This window comes from Thermobia domestica, chromosome 1, assembly GCF_964235325.1.
Source record: "Thermobia domestica chromosome 1, izTheDome1.hap1.1, whole genome shotgun sequence".
In the NCBI taxonomy this organism is placed as follows: Eukaryota; Metazoa; Arthropoda; class Insecta; order Zygentoma; family Lepismatidae; genus Thermobia; species Thermobia domestica.
In genome coordinates this window covers 333,261,981-333,281,510 of record NC_137454.1, presented here as the reverse complement: position 1 = coordinate 333,281,510, position 19,530 = coordinate 333,261,981, and the positions used below count along the sequence as shown (strand labels likewise).

At 33.1% G+C, this 19,530-nt stretch overlaps 1 protein-coding gene across 8 annotated transcripts in view; it reads left to right on the top strand.

Annotated features, from left to right (window-relative positions):
- Dys (Dystrophin) overlaps positions 1-19,530 on the top strand; it is a 1,830,839-nt gene that overhangs the window by 1,772,674 nt on the left and 38,635 nt on the right. For all 8 annotated transcript variants that reach the window (XM_081729421.1, XM_081729456.1, XM_081729463.1 and 5 more), the window contains 7 exons: positions 3,748-3,878; positions 6,160-6,315; positions 13,482-13,618; positions 13,890-14,094; positions 15,418-15,503; positions 17,841-18,025; positions 18,879-19,021. In XM_081729421.1, coding sequence (XP_081585547.1) covers positions 3,748-3,878; positions 6,160-6,315; positions 13,482-13,618; positions 13,890-14,094; positions 15,418-15,503; positions 17,841-18,025; positions 18,879-19,021 — 1,043 coding nt within the window. The remainder of the gene's footprint in view (positions 1-3,747; positions 3,879-6,159; positions 6,316-13,481; positions 13,619-13,889; positions 14,095-15,417; positions 15,504-17,840; positions 18,026-18,878; positions 19,022-19,530) is intronic.

The following is a 19,530-nucleotide window of genomic DNA, read 5'->3' as shown; positions in this document are numbered from 1 at the left end:
GTTTCTGGAGCACATAAAACAAACTCCATCATTTTTCAGATATTGTCAGCAATTATATGTAGGTTCTTACAATTTTAAAATATATGCATGTCGAGCAAAGTGATAGTTTTCGAAAACCTTGCATTTCGATGTCCCAAAAAATGTTGTCTTTACTCCTGAATAGCTAGCAGAAGTGTCCAGGTAAATCTGGGACATCTGATCAGCCAAAAAATACCTGAATTACATATTCAGTGTAAAAGTCCATATCAAATGACAAGAAATACATTACGTTTCAGGGTTCTCTAAGCGTCATCTCATTGTTTTTTTATTGGGACGCTCTTCAGCAGCTCCAGAGCTCTGACGTAGTTTTTTTACTTTAAAAAAGAAATCTTCGTAGTGTTAGAAGTTGCAAATTTTGACTAGAAATATGATAAATTTCATTTTTCAATGCAACCCAGGTATATGTGTATCGCAACGAGCTTTTAATATTACAGGTGATGGATCTTCAATTTTAGTTCCCGTCAAGACATGATTGATGAAGTGTTTGTTCATATGAAATTGGCTTTTGAAGAGAAGGGAGGTGTAGGGGAAAGCAATATCTTCCAAATTAGTCTATATTTGACGTTTTGATTATATGATAGTTTTAACAGTTACAGTGGCTCTTGTAAGTTTTGTGGTTCAAATATTAAAATAGCAGTGTATAGGCTTTGTGTAGCAGTTTACTTTCACATAAGGATAACTATAAATGTGATGTTTACGGAAACAAATATAATTCTAATGATTAAAAGAAATCCTAATCAATACACAACATAACATGCAGAAGGTGGATAATAATATGGAAACACCGCCCTACATAAAACTCCTTGGCTATTATGGCATTTTGTATCATTCTTCCTGCAACACATTGGCAAGTGCCGTTAACAACGATAGATAACACGCTTGGATATTTATCTCCAACACTGATGATAAGTTCTCGATAATATTGAGATCGGGCGATTGTGGAGACCATGACAGACGTAACGCTTCATCTTCGTGCTCATTGAACCAGTCCTTGATGGTGTGAATTGTGTCGACAGAAGCTTTGTCGTCTTGGTAAACGACATCACCACTGAGGAATAAAGTTTGCATTATTTGGATGGACATGGGCAGTTATATAGTCCTTAGCAGTGACGTGACCTCGTAGGATAAAAACCAACATAATACCGTAATATGGCTACCCACACCATGGTCTAACCTCTACCACGTTTCACTTTAGGCAGCAAGCAATTCGAATCCTTTGTTTGGAGTGACGTTCTCTCCACACATAAATTCGGCCAGAAATCGAAAACAATGTGAAGGTTGCTTATCCAACCAAATGAACGTCTTTCATTGCTTCATAGTCCAAGTTCAATGACCGTGACACCACTCATTGCATTTTGATCACTGATGATTGGTTTTGAAATTGCAGTTCATCTATAAAAAGTGTTGCCAGGTGGATACTGTTGCCCATAAAACGAGGCAAAACAGAATTTTCGTGACGAAATACGAGACGAGAAAGATCTCTTGCAATAGAAACATATATACTTTTTCGAGACGATACCCAACGTTCGCGACAACTTTTTCTACACGAGATAGTATCAAATCTGGTCTCGTGGGCAAAATTATCATAATTACCCAGCTTATAATGTTCCCTTTGTACTCTTTTAATGCCGATAGGTTTGTGAATGTCCTGAAAGTAATTGTCAAAATATGACCCAAAATGTGGCAGAATGACTAACCTAAAAATAAGGAAATATTTAACCAAATTTACCAGAATAACATGTTCACAAAGCCATTATACCCTGAATAATAAACATTTTATAATTTTGAGACATCGATCACGACACACTGGTTACCCCCAAAGAGAAAAGCTGAATGACTTTCCTCGTTGCCAAGAAGAAAAATATGCTTCTATATTACTTCGGGCCCAATCATGGTCTAAGACTAAAATATGGTTCAAATATGCATTTATGTGACCAGTGTAAACTGTATTTTGATATTCACAAGAGTTGAAAAGGTGTTTATGTTTAACCCATGTAAAATAATGTTAGGGTAAAAATATGACATATCATTGAAGTCTAAGCTTTACTTATCACCAATCTTTGTTTCTAGTAATTAGGATTTCAATATGATATGTTCTCCTTCGCTAAACTCTTCTATGTTGAACATAAAGTAAAGTAAATATTTAATACACATGTTAACATACAAATACAATTACTTCACAATTTACAGTTGCTCTTTATATGCCGTACTTGTAGCTGTTTCAAAGTTGCCAATAGAAATATCACAAATACTACTCTTTTCACATATTATGTAGTATCGCTTAGAGTAGTGGTTCTCAACGTATGTGTCGCGATACACTGGTATGTCACGCAGTGTCCTAAGGTATGTCGCGAAATTTTAGAATTTAAAAATCATGAAGAATTTAATAATAATTAGTTGAAATTGAGACAGACTGTACCAGCCAACACCCCCAGCGGTAGTAATAATGCTCAGTGCTATTTACAGTAATTGTAACAACTAGTAGGTTGCACTATTATCATATATGTTATTATTTATATTAAAAATATCAAACAAATGTGTCCTGGACGCAAATTTGAGGATCCCAAGCGTTTTAGGTATCCTCTGATCTTATTGGCCCACACAGATATGACATTAAGAGTCATGACATACATATAGCAGAAAACCACCTGCTGTTGGCCCTCGTAGCCGAATGTCTTAGTAAGCAAGCTAGTAATGGAAGTCACTTTTGGCGTGGGTTCAAACCCGACTCAAGGATTTATTTTTATTTTTAAAATTTTCATAACACTTTTCTCATTAAAATAAGGTTGAAAATAATACTCAAAAAAAGTTATTTACCGAGCTGGCTAGTATTGAAAGTTACTTTTGACGTAGGTTCAAACCCGATCCAAGGAAAATTTTCTTTTTCTTTTTTTAAAATTTTCATAACAATTTTTTCATTAAAATAAGCGTGCAGTTTTACTATACGGATCTATAGTATAAGTAGTAGTAGTAGTAGTAAAAGTAGTAGTAGTAGTAGTAGAAGTAGTAGGAGTAAAAGTAGTAGTAGTAGTAAAAGTAGTAGTAGTGGTAGTAAAAGTAGTAGTAGGATCGGGTTAGAAACTCCGCAGGGGTTGGTTGGGTTCTGTTCTCGACATCAAATGGGCAAACTAAATACTTACCCAAATTTTTCTGTATGTTTTGCATGACCAACTTAAAACAATTGGCTAGGGTAGAGCGCGAAAAAAGTACAGGGTAGCGCGCAAATACTGAAACGCTTGGAATCGGCGAAAATGCGTCCTGGGTGTTCAGTAAAGTGTGTCGTCAGTCAGAAAAGGTTGAGAACCAGTGGCTTAGAGTTCTTGATAGAACGGGTATGTGCAGCTTCTTAAATTATACAGGCATTTTTGCTCTAGTATTCGTTTCATTCTTTGATTCTGAGATTGGTTCTTGTTTCTGTCATTTTCACATAGAAATTTTAATCGTAAAATTGGCAATTTTATATGGTCCTAAACTTAACCAGATGCAAGGCTTGAAACTATTTCCGATTGATATTTATCGCTAACTTCTTTTAAGGTAAATGTAATGTTGGAGGTATGAACAAAAATTGCCCTTGTATGAAAGTGATGTGAAATCACAAACATCGCTCAGCTATAGGTTCTTATTTTATATATAAATGAGTAATATTAATATGAATATTCCAGTGTTTAATTTTATTTTAATAATAATGTGTTTCTATATTTATTGCAGAAATTCAGTGAAAGGTTAGGGCCAATCCAAAGAAACGTAGAAGATGTAAATGACCAGGCAGCGTGGTTTACTTCCAATAATGTGTTACTCTCACATATCAACCTCAACAGGCTCGAGGATCTCAATACTAGGTAAATAACACATTCTTTGATTTTCTTCACTAGTACAATAATACTACTTTTTAGCTTTGTCTTACAGCACAAGGCATTCCAAAGTCCCTTACAGAAAAGCCACAAAATACACTTTAAAAAATGAAACCTTTGGTGCCGACGAAAGCATTCTAATGAGAATTGTGGCTTCAGTGTAATATTGCTCTAAATTTTACCAATTGCTGCGTTACATTCAGTTAAACATATATATTATGATAAAAAGGCCTTGTGTCCATCTTAAACACAATGGTGTGAATGGATCAGGTATCTGCATCTCCACGAACAGGAAAAGAAACACCCTGCTTATATTATTTCCAGTGTTGTCATATTTCCTTATAAAAAGTAATATTAATGAACTATAAGAGCTAGTTTAAAAATAAAAAAGTAAAATGTAGTATTGGGGTAGGTTAACATCTGGAGAAATTTTGAACTGCGTAATACAAATAGTTTTCATAATATTTTGGAAAGAAGTTCACCATGTTATTATATAGGGACTGATGATCTCAGCTGAAAACGTTAGACACGGCCTTAATCTTACTTCATTACAATGTAGAAATTTCTAGGATGAAGGATGCATTGTAATACCCTATATTTTGCATCTTTTTTTCTCCAAGAGTAAAAATATTTTTTCGAAATAATAAAATAATGTCACTGGTAGTAAGATAAAAAAAATATCATCTCTAGTAAAATATCATTAGTAAATAGGCAGGTATGTAGTAAATTGAAACCAGAGACAAAACGTTCAGTAGACTGAAAAAAAAAAAAAGAACTCCACGTAGTTATCCAAATAGATCAACAGATGGTACTCTATATGAACACACGCTGTTACATTAGCACAATTGGTATTGTATTTGTTTAATTATCTAGAGCACAACAAGCTGTTCATTTCTGTGCTCAAATTAATGATATTTCTCTAGTTTCTTTACTGTTGTAAATGTGAGAAGTGTATATTGGTATAAACAAATAAATAGCACACTGAAAGTAGACAAATCTAGGATATAGGATAATATGCTGGAAAAGGGCGCCGATGATACCAAAAACATTCAATTTTGTGAAGAAAAATAAACTTTTTGTGATGGTGTCTACGGTTTAGCAGCTACCTGCAATATTGCTAAATTTTTCGATAAGATATATGCTCTACCGCTTTCAAAACTGTACCCATTCTTATATCCTTCATTATATCACTGATTTAAAGTAAGTATCTGCTGAACCAGTAAAAAAAAGTTAAGTAAGTGCAGTGGCGTGTTTACGATTTTGTTTCGAGGGGCTTCGCTAAGTTTATTCCCGGAAATGTGAGAATTCTGGAAGATATTTCATTTACTTTAAAATAATAAATAAAATTTCGGTGGGCTTAATCCTGGAAGCCCCCTTAAATACGCCACTGAGTAAGTATATGCCATATACATCTTATATCCTTCATTATATTCCTGGCATCTGCACTGCATAACTAGAAATTGACAAATATAAGGCCATTAGCATCTTCACAGCAAGTAAATCAGACAATATCAGACATTGAAACAATTCCCATGGGAATACATGTTCCAGATATAATGGTGTAAACTCCACAATTCTTATGGGGTACTTGCCACGGATATAATGGTGTGAATCCCATAATTTCCATGGGAATACTTGCCCTGGATATAATGATGTAAATCCCACAATTCCAATGGGGTATTTGCCCAGGATATAATGATATAAACTTCACAATTCCCATGGGAGATATAATGATATAAACTCCATTATTCCCATGGAGGCGCTTTTCCCCGATATAATGATGTAAATCCCACAAGTCCAATGGAGTACTTGCCCAGGATATAATGGAATAAACCTCACGATTCCAATCGTCGTACTTTCCCACGATTTAATGGTACAGTATAAACCTCACAATTCCCATGGAGGTACTTGTCCCGGATATAATTTTGTAAACCCTGTAAATAGTAGGGTAAATTTCACTTTAAACAGTAGTTCCTGTCTCATCTAGCCGCGGTGCTGAAAAGCAATGTTAAATTCCAATCAGTCAATCAATAGCTTACCTGATAACTTTATTGTAAAGAAACCAAATTCACAGATTGAAGGTTTTACGTCAATTTTCGATTAATTTAAGTCTTCCTTTCATTTAAGCGGAAAATTCCAGTTTTATGTTCACTTACGTTATTTTAAATACAATTGGTTATAGTAAGTTATGTTCTTGAACCGACCATTATTAAAACGTAAATAGATAACTCAGCTGGCATTCAGAAATGATTCCTTGTTCTATTTGCAGGTGGAAGCTCCTTCAGATAGCTGTAGACGATAGATATAAGCAGCTCAATGATTTTGGGAAGGAGGGGACACCGCAGAATCAGGGCTTCCTATCCGCGTCAGTTGAACATCCATGGGAAAGAGCAATCACTGCGAATAAAGTGCCTTATTATATTAAGTAAGTATGTAATTCATCATGTGTCATAATAATCTGTGAATATATATATAAAAAAGAGATTTACGTGTCTGGATTAACATATTGACATATTTTAGTTTCATGTGAGTTATGGACATAATTCAAAATTGGAGATAATTTTATCGAGTAGTAATACAATATAAATTTTGAATATATATATATATATATATATATATATATATATATATATATATATATATATATTAGGGCTGTTCCTAATTCCGGAATTCCGGAATTTTTCGGAACGGAAATTCCAATTCCGGAATCGGAACACAGTTTCAAGACGTTCCGGAATTCCGGAATTCCGGAACGTTCCGGAATTCCGGAATTTCGGAACATTCCGGAATTTCGAAACTCCGGAATTTCGGAACATTCCGGAATTTCGGAACATTCCGGAATTTCGAAACATTCCGGAATTTCGAAACTCCGGAATTTCGGAACATTCCGGAATTTCGAAACTCCGGAATTTCGAAACTCCGGAATTTCGGAACATTCCGGAATTTCGAAACTCCGGAATTTCGGAACATTCCGGAATTTCGAAACTCCGGAATTTCGGAACATTCCGGAATTTCGAAACGTTCCGGAATTTCGAAACATTCCGGAATTTCGGAACATTCCGGAACTTCTTATTGAAAAAATAATTTTTGATGTTACCCCGAACTGAGAGGTGTGCGCAAAGCTTAGCTTTGAAACTGGATATTGATTCCGCTGTGCTGAAGGAAAGAGTTTTAGTCCACGGCAACTGGTTTGTTTCATTCTCTAGATCCGTTCACTGTGAACGATTGCGCATAAGATTTGGAACTTTGTCTGGTTATCCATAGTCTCAATCATAAGTGATTCAGTGTAAATTCCGTGATTTTGTTGCAGAAATCGGAACATAGAAATTCGAGCTAGTTCTTCCATTTAGTTTGGTTTATCTTCCGAGAAACACCTTTTTTATAAACCACTTTGTATATTCTTTTTTAAATGAATACCGACTGTACCTTTTCCATTTATACGAGGCAACCCTAACAAGAAATTGAACTGCATATCTTTTGATGTATGGCCATTGTTAAGTATAAGTAGCTGAAGGAGGGGCAGAGAATCATTTAAAAGAAAATACGATTTTCAATAAATTAAAGGGATAGGATAGTTTGAAATAAAAATGTACAATTATTATGCTGCTGTCCGTATTATGTAAAAATATGCATTATTGATGTTACATGAACTTTTTGGAAACTAGAATCAGTATTTCATATTTTCAGGTTCATATCACGCAAAGCTAAAATTATTAATGCATCGCTTGTATTGTATTTAGTATACTGCATGCTGCAAACAGCAAAAAATCTCTTAGAACAAGGGATTACTCTTTAATGTTTTTTGTAACTTCTATAATCATGATGCTACTGCTGTTTTTTTTTAATGAAAGCTTTATCAAGCATTATTTGCATAACTTGTCAAAATGTACAACGAGAGTAAATCGAATAGAGGTGCAAACTTTACATAATATCTTATAATTATTCACATGTACGCGCTACTCTTTTCTTGTCCTGCGACACTTATTTGAATAACTAACTAAATAAAGGTGTCTATCAGTTAAATAGTAAGCATTGGAACCTACGTATGAAGATTAGTTCTAACTCTACTAATCAAAATTTTATGCAAGGTGATAAATGAATTGTGTGAGTGAAAAACATTTAAAATTGGTTTGTTGAGAAATTGTATTAATCACCACTATATTATCAATGTTGTGAAATTCTGATGTAAAAGCATGTTACTTTCTTTAAACAATTACATCGATACAAGCCAACAGAATATGTACATTTTCATACAAAGCTGCAATATGAAGGGTAGTTATGCATTCAGATGAAAGGGTCTGCACCAATGACTAACAACAAGAAAGGTAAATGTTCAATTAGTATACCCGAAATTGTGAGTAGCGATGGTAAAAGTTAAAAATGAAAGAAATCATTTCGTAAATGTTAACATTCACATTAAAAGTATTAGCCTAATGTTCATATTTCGCTCTTACGAAATAATTAATTTGTATCAAAAACTATTCGTACTTCGCGTAAATTGATCTTTACAAAAATTGATGTCTTACTTTCCTTGAGTAGAAAAGTTGACGAAAACTTTCTTTTTCCTGATTTCTCAAATAAATCAGATAAAAAGGATCAATGAGATAAAAGAAGTTTGTTAAGCTAAAAGTCCCTAAAGCCCATTTTATGCGATGCAATTTTCTATGCAATCTTGCATGCTAAGAGTCATGCGTTCAAATTATTTCGTGTAATAATAATTAACATTCAACTTTCCATAGTAAATTGCACGTATTTTACCTTGTTCGGAGATAGAGCATGTGCAATCTACCATGGAAAGTTGAATTCTAATTTTTATTACAGGAAATAATTTGAATGCATGTCTCCTAATTTTGCATACATAATTGCCTTGTCTAATATCGTCTAAAGTCTACTTTCCCCTAATTTAAAAAAAAAAAAAACATCTGGGCATTTATATGAAAATTGACATTGAATACATGCCCTTATAATATTTTATCAACATCATTGTTCTCTAACAGTATTATTTTGTAGCACAGAAATTTTGCTTTTTCTTTCAATAGTAATTTACATTTACATTTTTGTTGCATTATTTGATGACGTCTCAGGTAGCATCAGTTATACCATTTCAGGGTTTCAGTTGTCAAAATTTTCACAATTATGTATTACTCATGTGTACTCCTTGTACTTTAGATTAAAAGTTCATTAATATAATTCCAAATGACATGACTACAAATGTTTCGTGTGCTCTTGTATTGTTTGCTTAATAGTAAAACAAATATTTTGGAATTAAAATGCCAAACATGTACATTGTTTCCTTGTTGGTACTTCAAAATACAAAATGGCAATAATTGAGAAAATGTAAAAGATAAAGATAAAATGCTGTACTTTATTCCAATAATTATAAATACGAGAATGCATAACTGTTTAAGACATGTTGCTACTATATTCCATAGATACCATAGTGAAAACGAGAAAGTATTTGCGAGTAAATTTGTGGGATTAAAGCCTTGTAATAATGTTTGAGAACCATTGCCTCAGGACTGTTTCGAACTTTTATATTCAAACTTCGAACTAATATTAATATTACGATTCCAGAATCAACAGTGAGCTTCAAAATTTCAATATTGAAAACAATTCCGAAATTCATACTTTTGAGCATTCCACAATTCCAAACTTTTGGAATGTTACGGAATTTGCGGAACATTCCGGAACTTCGAAACGTTCCGGAATTTCGGAACATTCCGGAATTTCGAAACATTCCGGAATTTCGGAACATTCCGGAATTTCGGAACATTCCGGAATTTCGAAACGTTCCGGAATTTCGGAACATTCCGGAATTTCGAAACGTTCCGGAATTTCGAAACGTTCCGGAATTCCGAAATTCCGGAATTTCGAAACGTTCCGGAATTCCGAAATTCCGGAATTCCGGAACATTCCGGAATTAGATGAATTCCGAATTCCGGAATACGAAATCGAATTCCGAACACCCCTAATATATATATATATATATATATATATATATATATATATAAGGGTGGTAGGTAACTCCACCGACAAACTTTGGGAGGTGATTCCTTATATGAAATGACAGAAAAAAGTTCTAATAAACATCGGACGAAAAACGTCTCCATTGAGAGTTTTGAAGCGACGAAAATTCGAATTCACGTTTTGAAACGCTCTGCTTTAGAAACTACAGGACCGATCCCAAGCGGTTTAAGGAATTACACAGGAACTAGTATGCGAACTATCTAAATATCCATGTTTTACCATTCTCCGTTATCGGCGAAACGAATGATAGATAGTTCGCATACTAATTCCTTAAACCTGTGTAATTCCTTAAACCGCTTGGGATCGGTCCTGAAGTTTCTAAGGCAGAGCGTTTCGAAACGTGAATTTTCGAATTTTCGTTGCTTCGTGAAAACTTGAATCACCCTGCTTCATCTGTTGTGCTCTACCGACACTCCAGATTTCTCTCTAGAGCATTTGAGTACAAATTCGCTACACTTAATGCTCAGAACGTCACTGTTGGCCAGCATCCGTACCTGGCGATTATGCAACCACACACAGCGAGCATGAAGGTATCCGCCATTTTGTATTTGTTCCAGATATCGACTTACTACAAACGAATTATTGTTACCTGGTAGAAACCCTATCAATTCATATCCATTTAGACCAATTTTCATTTGGCAGATTATCCGGGACTCCCTACGTTCCTTTGGGGAATCCCTTGCGCGTGCATGGTAGGATTGTGAAACATGCAAAATTCAATACAGCAGGTATGACTTCTTCAGTGAATTTTTTACCCGCCCTCTTTACGTTGGATAGTTTCCGAGCTATTGGCGTCCGAAAGTCATTTTCCCACGCTTTCGGCACCTTGTAGATCCGAAACTATGTCCGATAGCCGAAAGTTCAAGAGAACTTTTTTTCTTGTCTCAGTGGCAGGAGTCACCTCCCAAGAGTTGTAACACTTATTTTGCAACACCCGATATATATATATATATATATATATATATATATATAAAAGGTTTCCTTTCATTCGACTGGGACAATTTTGATGTTAATTCTAGTGGGATCAAGGTGACATTAATGACTGCAAAATTTCATATAGAAAATAACTGAGAAGTACCAAACTATTTTCCTAGTTCGTTGAGAAAATAAAGACATAAAAAAAACCATGTGTAATGATATTTTTGTGAATCAGACTATGGAAACAAAATCTTCTAGTAGGAGTGAAAATGTGTTGATGTGACTATTGAGCCAGGGTCTAAAAACAAGGGAAACAAGAATTTAACTTATAGATATAATTAGTCAATAGGAAGGAAAATTATTTAGTATAGTATATGACTGTGCATATTACATGACAACTGTTTTGAAATGTTAGTTAAAAATTACAGGATGTTAGAATGCTTGACAAAAAGCTTCAAAATTATGATTTAGAAAAAAGAAAGAAACAAGACAAAATCAATGTTGATGGAATTATGAAGTGGAAAACAGTGAAAAATAAGAGGAAGCTTTTGAAATATGGGGATGGAAAAGAATGGAGACAGTATCGTACGCAGGAATTTATTTCGGGGGGTCTAAACTCAATATGAGGGTATTTTATATTAAAACTCCTAAAATTGTCCCTAAAATTAAGCTAAATTTACACAAAAGTCGAAATTTCGGGGGGTGCGGACCCTTCCGTACGTCCCTGAATGGAGAGAATTAACTAGGTCGAGCGGAAAACGAATGAAAGTGTTAGAAATGACGGGGAAGAAAAGAACAATTTATTAAGAAGAAAAGAAAAAAGAAACTGATTGCAATGTTGGCTAAGTAGGAACTGTATCATGAGAGATGTGCTAGAAGGTATGATGATAGGAGAGAGAGAGAGGGGACAAAGCAGAGTACGATTAATGAATGGTATCAAAACAGAAGAATCATCGAAAATCATTTAAAAATCATTTTTAAAAAATTCACTAACAAAGGACGAAGATATTAGTGGAAGACCGTAGAGCATGGAGTTTTCTCACTCGCGGCAAATGACTTGCCAATAATGGCAGAATACCTATAATAATGATGATGACGACTAATCTACATTCGTAGTATTTTTAACGGTGATTTGAAGCGGAAACAGAAATGAACGGAAGATAAAAATGGAAAAAGAAATATTTAGAAAGATGTATTTTTGTGTCCTTGACTGAAGAGTTTATAAAAACACGTTTTTTAAAGAAAAGTATACATATAAATCAGAAATATGAACATCACGTGAAAGCGATGAAAACGATTAATAGCCTTTTGTGGGGTGTTGAGAAAACTAATTTTATATAGCGAAAGGACAATGAGGAAATGTTTAAAAGAAAAAGAAAAATATAAATATTAAAGACAGTTAAAAAGAGGAAGAAAATCATGATTAGAAATTGTTTGAAACGCAAATATATTATGCGTAACATAATGAAAGATATGATAAAAGAAAAAGGCGGAGGGAAGAAAATGAATGATATTAAGACGATTAATTCGTACGTCAAGAGGAGAACCTTAGAGAGAAACCGAAATGCATATAAATATTTAATGTTCGGCATGTGATGCACCTATCGTCATCATCGTAAATAGTTGTTTCGTCATGGCAGAATTAACCCTTTTGGAATTTTTGATTTAAAAAAACAACAAAAAGGAAGAAAACGAGATATGAACCATGATTCCACGATAAATAGTAAGGAAGCAGTAGCTCTTTGACTGAAAGTCTAAAATTTACCTCAAAATGTGGAAATCCCAAAAGGGTTAATGAGTCAAATACAAATGTTGCCACTCTCACAGTTAGTCATTTATCACTATCAAATAGAAGCTGATCTACGTACACTTTCATTGTATAATGTGACCCTTAAATCTTGAGTTTCCAGAAAACAAGTTAGTTCTGTTTGCGTGTGACTATTGAATAATAGTCTAAATGCCATTAGTGCGCATAAGACAAAATTAACAGGCCTCACATGGCTGCTAATGCTCTTTTGATAGCTTTAGTGTTTACAAGAAAAGTTTTGTTTAGTTTGTAATTCCACTATTTAATACTATTTCTTTGTCTTGCTTTTCTTAACATCTATGCAGAAATCTGTGAACAAGATCTGGGTACAATCTTCATTACGACTTTATCATTTTTCAAAGTACAGTTCTTAAGCATGTAATAAAACTGTTCTCAATTAAACTTCATCTCGTAAAATTTAAGTAATAACAGAAAACTGGTAATTACAGAACTAAACTCATTTTACGCTCCGATGAAACTAAAACTGAAGCAATCTTAAGTGCTACTGTAATTAGAATTGTATATGGTGTCATAAGGTATGCGTATAATTAAGATATATTTTTTAAATTGTGAATAATAAAGACAATTTGTAGGAATATTGTGGAAGGTTACCTAAAGAGGATATATTACAATATACACTAAATATTACGTAGACGTGATTTGTCATACGTGCACTAAATAGACGTAACACTAACACATTAGCGTATTGTTTACGAAAATTTGAAATTTTATGAAAAATTATTGACGTTTTAAAGCAATTTATATATATAAGTTGTCTTCAATTGTTTAAAAAAATCTGTTCAAGTGAATCACATAATTGTATGCTTTTTTCTTTGTAGTCATCAGACAGAAACTACCCACTGGGACCATCCCAAAATGATTGAGCTGATGAATTCGCTTGCTGATCTCAATGAAGTCCGATTTTCAGCGTACAGAACGGCCATGAAATTACGCACAGTTCAAAAACGTTTATGTAGTAAGTATTCCATATATTGCGAAGTATATTTGTATTTTTTTTAAAAAAAAAGTTCTCAGCACTACATTTTATTTCGGATGTCCGCTTAGTATACATTAAATTACAGTATTTAAAACTTTATGAAACTGTAAACATATTTTAAAGATTTTTTTGAGAAAGTTATTTAGTTATATTATTTTCCTAAATCTAATTTATGGTAATGCGATTAGATCATTAATAATGCTAGACAGATGTACGTTGAAAAACTAATGGATTTTATTTTGTATTATAGTGGATCTTTTGAACCTAAATTCCGCACTTGAAGGCTTCGATTCCCATGGTCTTCGGGCACAAAATGATAAGCTCATAGATGTTCCTGATATGGTAACTGTGCTCACATCACTTTATGAACTCATAGCTGCAGATAACCCTATTCTCGTCAATGTTCCATTATGCCTTGATCTCTGTATCAATTGGCTGTTAAACGTCTACGACAGGTAAGCAACAAGTAGCTATATATAATTCCAAATGAGTGATAGTGATTTATCATGTACTCTTAAGATTAGATTTGACGCATTGGCTATGTTTTACAAAGTAATTACAATTTCAAATGAGATAATAAAATAACACAAAACAAACAATAATAAAATAGTGAATAGCACTTAGAATTACACATATATGAACAGAGGCGCTGGAAGGGGTTACAAGGGTGTGTTATACTTCCTAAATTTCGATAAAAGAAGAACAGTCTCTCGTTATCCTGTCTGTTATTTTAATTTACTATTCACAAGTCTTACTTACTCTCAAGAGGCCTTGAAATTTTATTGAGTGCCCATAATAATTTACCAAAGAATTTCCAAAATTTTGTAAAAGAGAAAATCATTGAGTATTCATAAGAATTTATTCAAACAGTTTCCAAAATTTTGGAAGAAATTTTATTAAATAATCGCAAGAATTTTCTCAAATTTTTCCAGAGTTTGGGAAGAAATTTAATTGAAGTCTCATACGAATTTACTTATAGAATTTCCAAAATTTTGGAAGAAGTTCTATTGAATATCTCTAAGAATTCCCTTAAAGAATTGCCATGATTTTGAAAGAACTTTAGTGATTTCTCATCCAAATTTATCAAAAAAGTTTGCAAACCATAAGGAAAGCAATGTTCATTACTAGAGTAATAATTTCATCATGACAGACTTGTCGAATATGTAATATGTCTTTAGTATAATACTTTCTAGATTTTTTTTTGTTTTATTGTTATGAATTCAAAATAGTTGGAACCCTATTTTAAAAGTTGGGCTTTCATTTTCAGTTTTCATACTCAGATTTTTGACCAGATTTTGCATTTATTTGTATGCTTCTTTCTGCCGTGCCTGTCTTGATTATTCTTTTATTAACTATGAACTCTCGAAAGAAATGATGGAACATATTGTAGTATTGCACAATATTGTAACTTTGGTAAAGAATAAATTAGAATTGTCTGGTTTTGCGTTGAAATTTTTCTGATTCGTCCCTGGCTTCATTGCATGTCATGTGAGTCACTGATAAATATAATCTTGATCCTGCTCATGTTCTTCCGTTTGTTCCTACATCTTTAACCAACTTTTTCATCAATCATTGGAGTTACCATGCGCCTGTTTCAGTCCGTAAAACGTAACCACTAGACATTACGCTAAATGTTTATTTGATCTTATTACGAAAATATTTCGGATACCATATATTTTAGATCTTATTGTTATGATGTAGATTTGATTTCGTTTTATTGCTAATGAGCAAAATGTAATTATTTGAATGTGTTATATGTATTATGTTTACTCTTACAGTCAGCGAACAGGGCAGATCCGAGTATTGTCTTTCAAAGTTGGTATGGTATTACTTTGTAAGGGTCATTTAGAAGAAAAGTATAGATGTAAGTATATTTCTTAATTCTCACTTAGCGGTATCAGTTGATGTATAGATATATGTCTTTTAGATCTTACTAACTAATCTCTCATAGTTACCATGGTCGAACTAGAAATGCAAGTCCTCTAATCAGCAGAATGGTAAATGTAATTTATTCAACATATGGGAAGAACTAAAAAGATGGGCAAAAAGTTACTTCTGCGGTCACAAGTGAAAATTTTTAGAAAATTAACTTATCTTGTGCCACTGTGTTTATTACTTTAATTTGAATATTTCCTTCTTTTCTGGGAAGATCATCAGCACCACTTTTATTACTGTGTTAACGTATCCTTACTTTTACATCTTCTATAGTATTTTCTTCTTTTAAAGAGCAATTAATGCAGACTATTTAGTGACTTACTCTCGATTTTTGATTACTCTTAATAACTGTAGACTGAAAATGAAATCTGCGCTAAGTTCCAAAAATGGAAAAGTTCGGTTTAATGTAAAACTGTAGCCTATGTGCCTAACACTGCTCAGTTAACAATAGGCTCTCTAGTATTCACTGTGGAAGTAGTTCAAATAATCGTCAGAAGAATGCACGTGGGGCTATGTGCCATCAGTTCTGAAGTAAAATCTGGGATTTTTAGTCAACGTTTTCATTTTGGCACTTCGCACGAATTTTATAGTCAGTCTACCATTGTCCTTGTATTTACCGCCAGTTCACTGTTTCTATGGAAACACTATTCACATTAAAAATTTATACGGAATTTCACATATGTATTTAATTTACTGCTTTCTGTAGTTGTTTCTCAACTCATCTTTGGCTGTTGTAAACATTAATTCCACTGGCAAATTTAACATTTCGCAAACTTTGTGAATTTTAGGACTAAGATGCTTGACCACTTATTTGCTTGTGTAGTTTGTCAATGAGATTTCTTCTGAAAGCTTCCGTAGTTTTACACTTTTTGTGTGCATCAAGTATGAAATTACGAAATAATTTTCAACTGTCAGTTCAACTCCAAGTGAAGGCAATGTGTCTAGATGCAATTTCTGAAGTAAGACTACGATCTCCTTATCGGTGAAATTGTGTAAGCTGGAAACGATAATAAGCATCGATCTTTATTATTGTTTCTAGCTTACACAATTTTGCCGTTAAGAAGATTAGCAGTTCTATTAAGGAACTTAAATAGGATTTTAACAGCTGTTTCCTGAGGATATTTACGTTACTTCAAAAGTTAGATCTGAACAGGTTGCCTTCACTTGGAGTTGAATTTTCAGTTGAAAATTATTTCGCAACTGTATATCTGGTGCCAACAGTGTAGAACTAACTCTTAGAAGAAATCGAATTGACGCACTACATAAGTCAAAATGTGTTTAACCACCTTAGTCCTAAAATCCACGAAGTTTGCGAAGTGTTAAATCAGAAAATGGAATTAGTGTTTACAATAGCTAAACCTGAACTGAGGAACAACCATACAGAACAACAAATTAACGACCTATTGTAAAATTCTTTATAAATTATTAATGTGAATAGTATTTTCATAAAAACGTTAAGTTGATAGTAAGTACAATTATTAAAGGTAAACAAAGATCAAAGTTAACTCATGGAATACTGTGCATTAATTGTTCTTTTAAAGAAAACAAAATTTCGAGTAGGAGATGTAAAAGTAAGGATCTGGCGACACAGTAATAAAAGTGGTGGTGATGACGTTCATAGACAGGAAGAAAATATTTAAATCTAGTAATAAAGATGAAGGTAGAAGATAAACCACTTTTCTTATAAATAAAACTATCAGTTTATCTTAAGTTGGATTGATTATTGCATTTTCCTCGAAGATAAGCCTATTTCTGTTTTGTATAGAAATGCTTAGGAATATCACAATTTTGTGTGAGGGGATCCGTTGAAGGTAATACATGTCGGCGTTCATCTAAGTTGGCAGTCACGAACATTACTGTGAACTTCAATTGATTATTTATGGGAGCTAAATTTGGATTTAACGTACTTCAGATTAAGATTATTATGAATATTATTGCCCAAGTTTGGCCGATCTCTTGATAGCATGTTCTCAAGAAGTTGTTTTTTTTTTTGTCTTTAAGCTTGTGTATTAAAATATCTCTCTTATTAATTTGAGTTTTTCATATTATAAATTTTAACATTGTACATGTTTTGTTATTGTTTACAACTCATAACTTTTCTATATGTATAGAATTTTAGAATCAAAATAACTAGTTCATTCATAAAGTCGGTCTTTAGATGTGCGAAAATTTTAAGTAAATTAATTTAATTTACATGGTAGATAATTATTTCGTTCAAAAAAAATGTAAAAGGAAATGTACTTAATTATCTTCCGCCTTTATGCAGACCTTTTCCGCCTTATTGCTGATCCGAATCGTCTGGTGGACCAGCGGAAGTTAGGATTACTTCTCCACGACTGTATTCAGGTTCCTCGACAACTGGGAGAGGTGGCTGCGTTTGGAGGCTCAAACATTGAACCGTCAGTCCGAAGCTGTTTCGAGAAAGCTGGCAAAGATAGGACCACAATAGAGGTAAATAATTTGTATACTTATTTAAAACTACTAACAAAGAGTTGTTCTGATCACGAAGATTGGTGTTTCTGTGGCATCATCTTGATATATCAAAATTCTTTTTTCAATTTGAACCTTTTGTCGGAAGGAAATAAATGTAATAGCGGCACGAGAGGTAAAACAATAAAGAAACTGTCGAGTCTCTGAAATTATTTACAATTGCTTTAGGGACTACCAAGTTGTGTGAGAGGACATTGTGTTAATGCTCCCACTCTCAAGTGAGAGTGATTACGAACTATCTATTTCTTAAATCAGTTCGCATAGTAACTAACTGGATTATTTCAGTATTTGTACAAATAGCAGAGTCGAAGAATATTAACTGTAGTTTATCTATTTTAAATATCTTAATCTTTCCGCATTCGCATTTCTAAATTATCATTTGTTTTATGGAGATCCTTTATATCATTAATACAATATTTAGGAAATTGTATTCCAAATGCGATACTTCTGATACTGGATTATTACTTTCGGAATTCCGTAATTTTATAGTGTTAGCTAGTATTTTATAATGTTAGCTTCTAATTAGTTCATTTAGTTTATCGTACTACTTAAAGGCTGCAGGAAAGAATGTCGGAGAACTCTTAATAATAAAAATGTTGAGGAGAATCATCATAGAATAATGTACATGTAGTGCATTATTTTTAAATTTATATTATGGATTTTGTTCACATCTTTCCACATAAAGATTCTGGAAATGTATAAACTCTGGAAACATCCAGAATCATGGTAATTTTAATAAATTGTTTCTACAAATATCCTAATATAAAACAGTTTATAAGAAGGTAAAAATATATTTTGTTTATTCCTTTTATAGGCTGTTCATTTCCTAAGCTGGCTGCAACAAGAACCTCAGAGTCTTGTCTGGTTACCTGTTCTCCATAGACTTTCCGCTGCAGAAACAGCTAAACATCAAGCGAAATGTAACATATGTAAAGAGTATCCAATTGTTGGCTTCAGGTATGGGTACATTAACATTTTTTTCATTTATTAACGATAGTGTATGTGTATCTATGTGTTAAAAAGTTTATACTTACGAAACCGCACTTCTTATTGCAATGCAAAATTCTGGAAAAGCTATTTAGAACCTACACAAAAACTTGACCCTACCCAAAACATATCCAGGAATTTATTAATACTACATTTTTCCATGCAATTAATTCATTTGGTTACTGAAAATGATTGAGAATTGTTTAATTTTTTTCACAGTGTGGTTCCTTGAAATTCTGTTCTCTTAAATATAATGCTGTTTATATATATATATATATATTGATAAAAACATACTTCAAAAATTTTATAAAATTGCAAAATACTCACTAAATCTTCAAGTTTTAGCTATGCTATCACAAATATTCTATGTATCCACCACCAGCAGCACGAACAACGTCTAGACGATAGCTAAATTCGTCATAAACTTTGACAATGTACTTGCGTTTACAGCAGTTTTGGCGGCTGTTATTCTGTTCTAC